This window comes from Sphaeroforma arctica, assembly GCF_001186125.1.
Source record: "Sphaeroforma arctica JP610 unplaced genomic scaffold supercont1.31, whole genome shotgun sequence".
In the NCBI taxonomy this organism is placed as follows: Eukaryota; class Ichthyosporea; order Ichthyophonida; genus Sphaeroforma; species Sphaeroforma arctica.
The window spans coordinates 74608-76508 of record NW_014040527.1 but is presented as its reverse complement, the minus strand read 5'-3'; the positions used below and the strand labels follow the sequence as shown (position 1 = coordinate 76508).

The window sequence follows — 1901 nt, the reverse complement described above, 5'->3', positions numbered from 1 at the left end:
TCTAATAAACCATGGTGTACAGGGACTACGATTAAACTAGCTAGGCCTAAGCGACAACTCAGAATTTCATTCAAAAGACTGAGTTGATTCCACCACGGCAGTATTTCAGTGAACGCCGTTTTTGCTTGCCTGTCTATGATGGGGACGAGTTCGCTCCAGTAGAAGCGTGAATGCGGATGTGGCGTAAGGTGAAGACCCTTCCGCAGTTAACGAAGATTCGAGGCGAGCAACCAACCCATGACACTCAACGAGGCTCAACTGAAGCATATCTAAGCGAACAGGTACTTGCACGAGTGTATATCAATATACCGGACGAGCCTACAGTCACGAATGTGGAACGAATTCTGATTGATAAATTCGGACCTGCGACCCACATGTTCCATTCGGAACTTGTGACAGATCCACGCCACCAAACGCGCGGCATGAACCTAGAAAACATGGGAGCGGCGCGGCACCGTTTAGTCGTGCTCAATGAGATACCACAATACGTTACAACAATAACTATCTATCAGATGAATTCTTTACTACATTGCGAAGGACCCAAGGCATGTCCCTGGTACTTCAGATCAGTTTGCTTGACGCGGCAACGGTGGCAAATGACTCCAGACAGTCTATGGGTTTTCTCGGCCACCGATGCTTTAGGTACCGCCTCAGCGAACGGCCCGACAGCCACCGGGGCACCCGAAGTGTATACATTGGCGTTGCAAGCTCAACCCAGAGGGCGAGCAATGGAGGAACGCATAAGGTGCTGGAAGCCAACAAGGAGATTCAGGACGAAAACGACGGGAATAGCCAGGGAAATCAAGCCGACGATCAAGGCGAACACGGAGACGATGAATCGGTACAACCTCGCAGGGAGACGTTTGAGGAATAATACCACCGAGCAAAGGCAGCTAAAAAAGTGGCTGCATGAATAGAGACGGAGCTGCGCTCAACTCTGGCAAATGCTACCACGCAGACAGTTAGCGACTTGCGCGAGATTCTGCTAGCACAGCGTGTGCGACGGCATTATGTGACTTCGACACGAATCGACTGCAGCCCGAGACGACTGTGACAGACGAGCAGAAGGCACTTTTCACTTCCGAACAAGAGATAGACTGTAAGTAAATTATCACTGTTCCAGATGATTTTAGAATCTTTTGGGAGTACACAATTTCCGGACATTGGTCTGATCACTAGGTACTTTACGTCAGGGTAACCATGACGGCACTCATGCCTCTAGAGGGAGGCCCGTGGGCTTGGGACGTGTTGACAAACGAATGGATTATTTGCGACTATCGGCACGTTTTGGACGACACCCACAACTTACCAAACGACGTTTTTTTTACAGCGCTGCGCAGTTGGCGACCGATGGCGGCGGAGCAATCTACATACATCTACGTTAGGTCGCACATGTTATAGTTTCCTATGAACCGGATATACATGATAGGGGGCGTTATTTTCCACGCTATCAGAATCATAGTGGGAGTTTAACCTTGAACGATCCCACTGCGACCAATATCCCACGGCACATTCCAGCACATTCAACTACCCACAAAGAGTACAGCCACGCTTCGCAGCAATTCATCGAGGCAGGGATACGACAGGACGCCAACAATTAATACACAAGCTCTACTCCAAGCGATTACCACGGAGGCGGACTGCAAGAGAGCACTGTACGGATCTATTGCACAAACCCTAGTATGTTTACTAAAGTACTGAAGGTGCTTCGGATTGCGGGGCGTTCTTTTACTTGTATAGCCTACCCACAGCAACAAGCGGAAGCAATGTTGTATATGTACGACTATTCAGGACCAGCAAAGGCGACAGCGCCTGCCAAAAGGATAATGAAATCTATTTATGATACGTTTTCGCCATACAATCATAACAGGGCGGCGAACGACCAACAATTGGTTCACAAC

General features: G+C 49.0%; 1 protein-coding gene across 1 annotated transcript; it reads left to right on the top strand.

Annotated features, from left to right (window-relative positions):
* Positions 1–176: 176 nt before the first annotated feature.
* On the top strand, positions 177–874 carry SARC_00877 (hypothetical protein; the record flags this gene model as incomplete). Its single annotated transcript, XM_014305411.1, has 2 exons — positions 177–686; positions 719–874. The coding sequence occupies 2 exons, from the start codon at positions 177–179 to the stop codon at positions 872–874; spliced, it is 666 nt and encodes a 221-aa protein (XP_014160886.1).
* Positions 875–1901: the final 1027 nt, after the last annotated feature.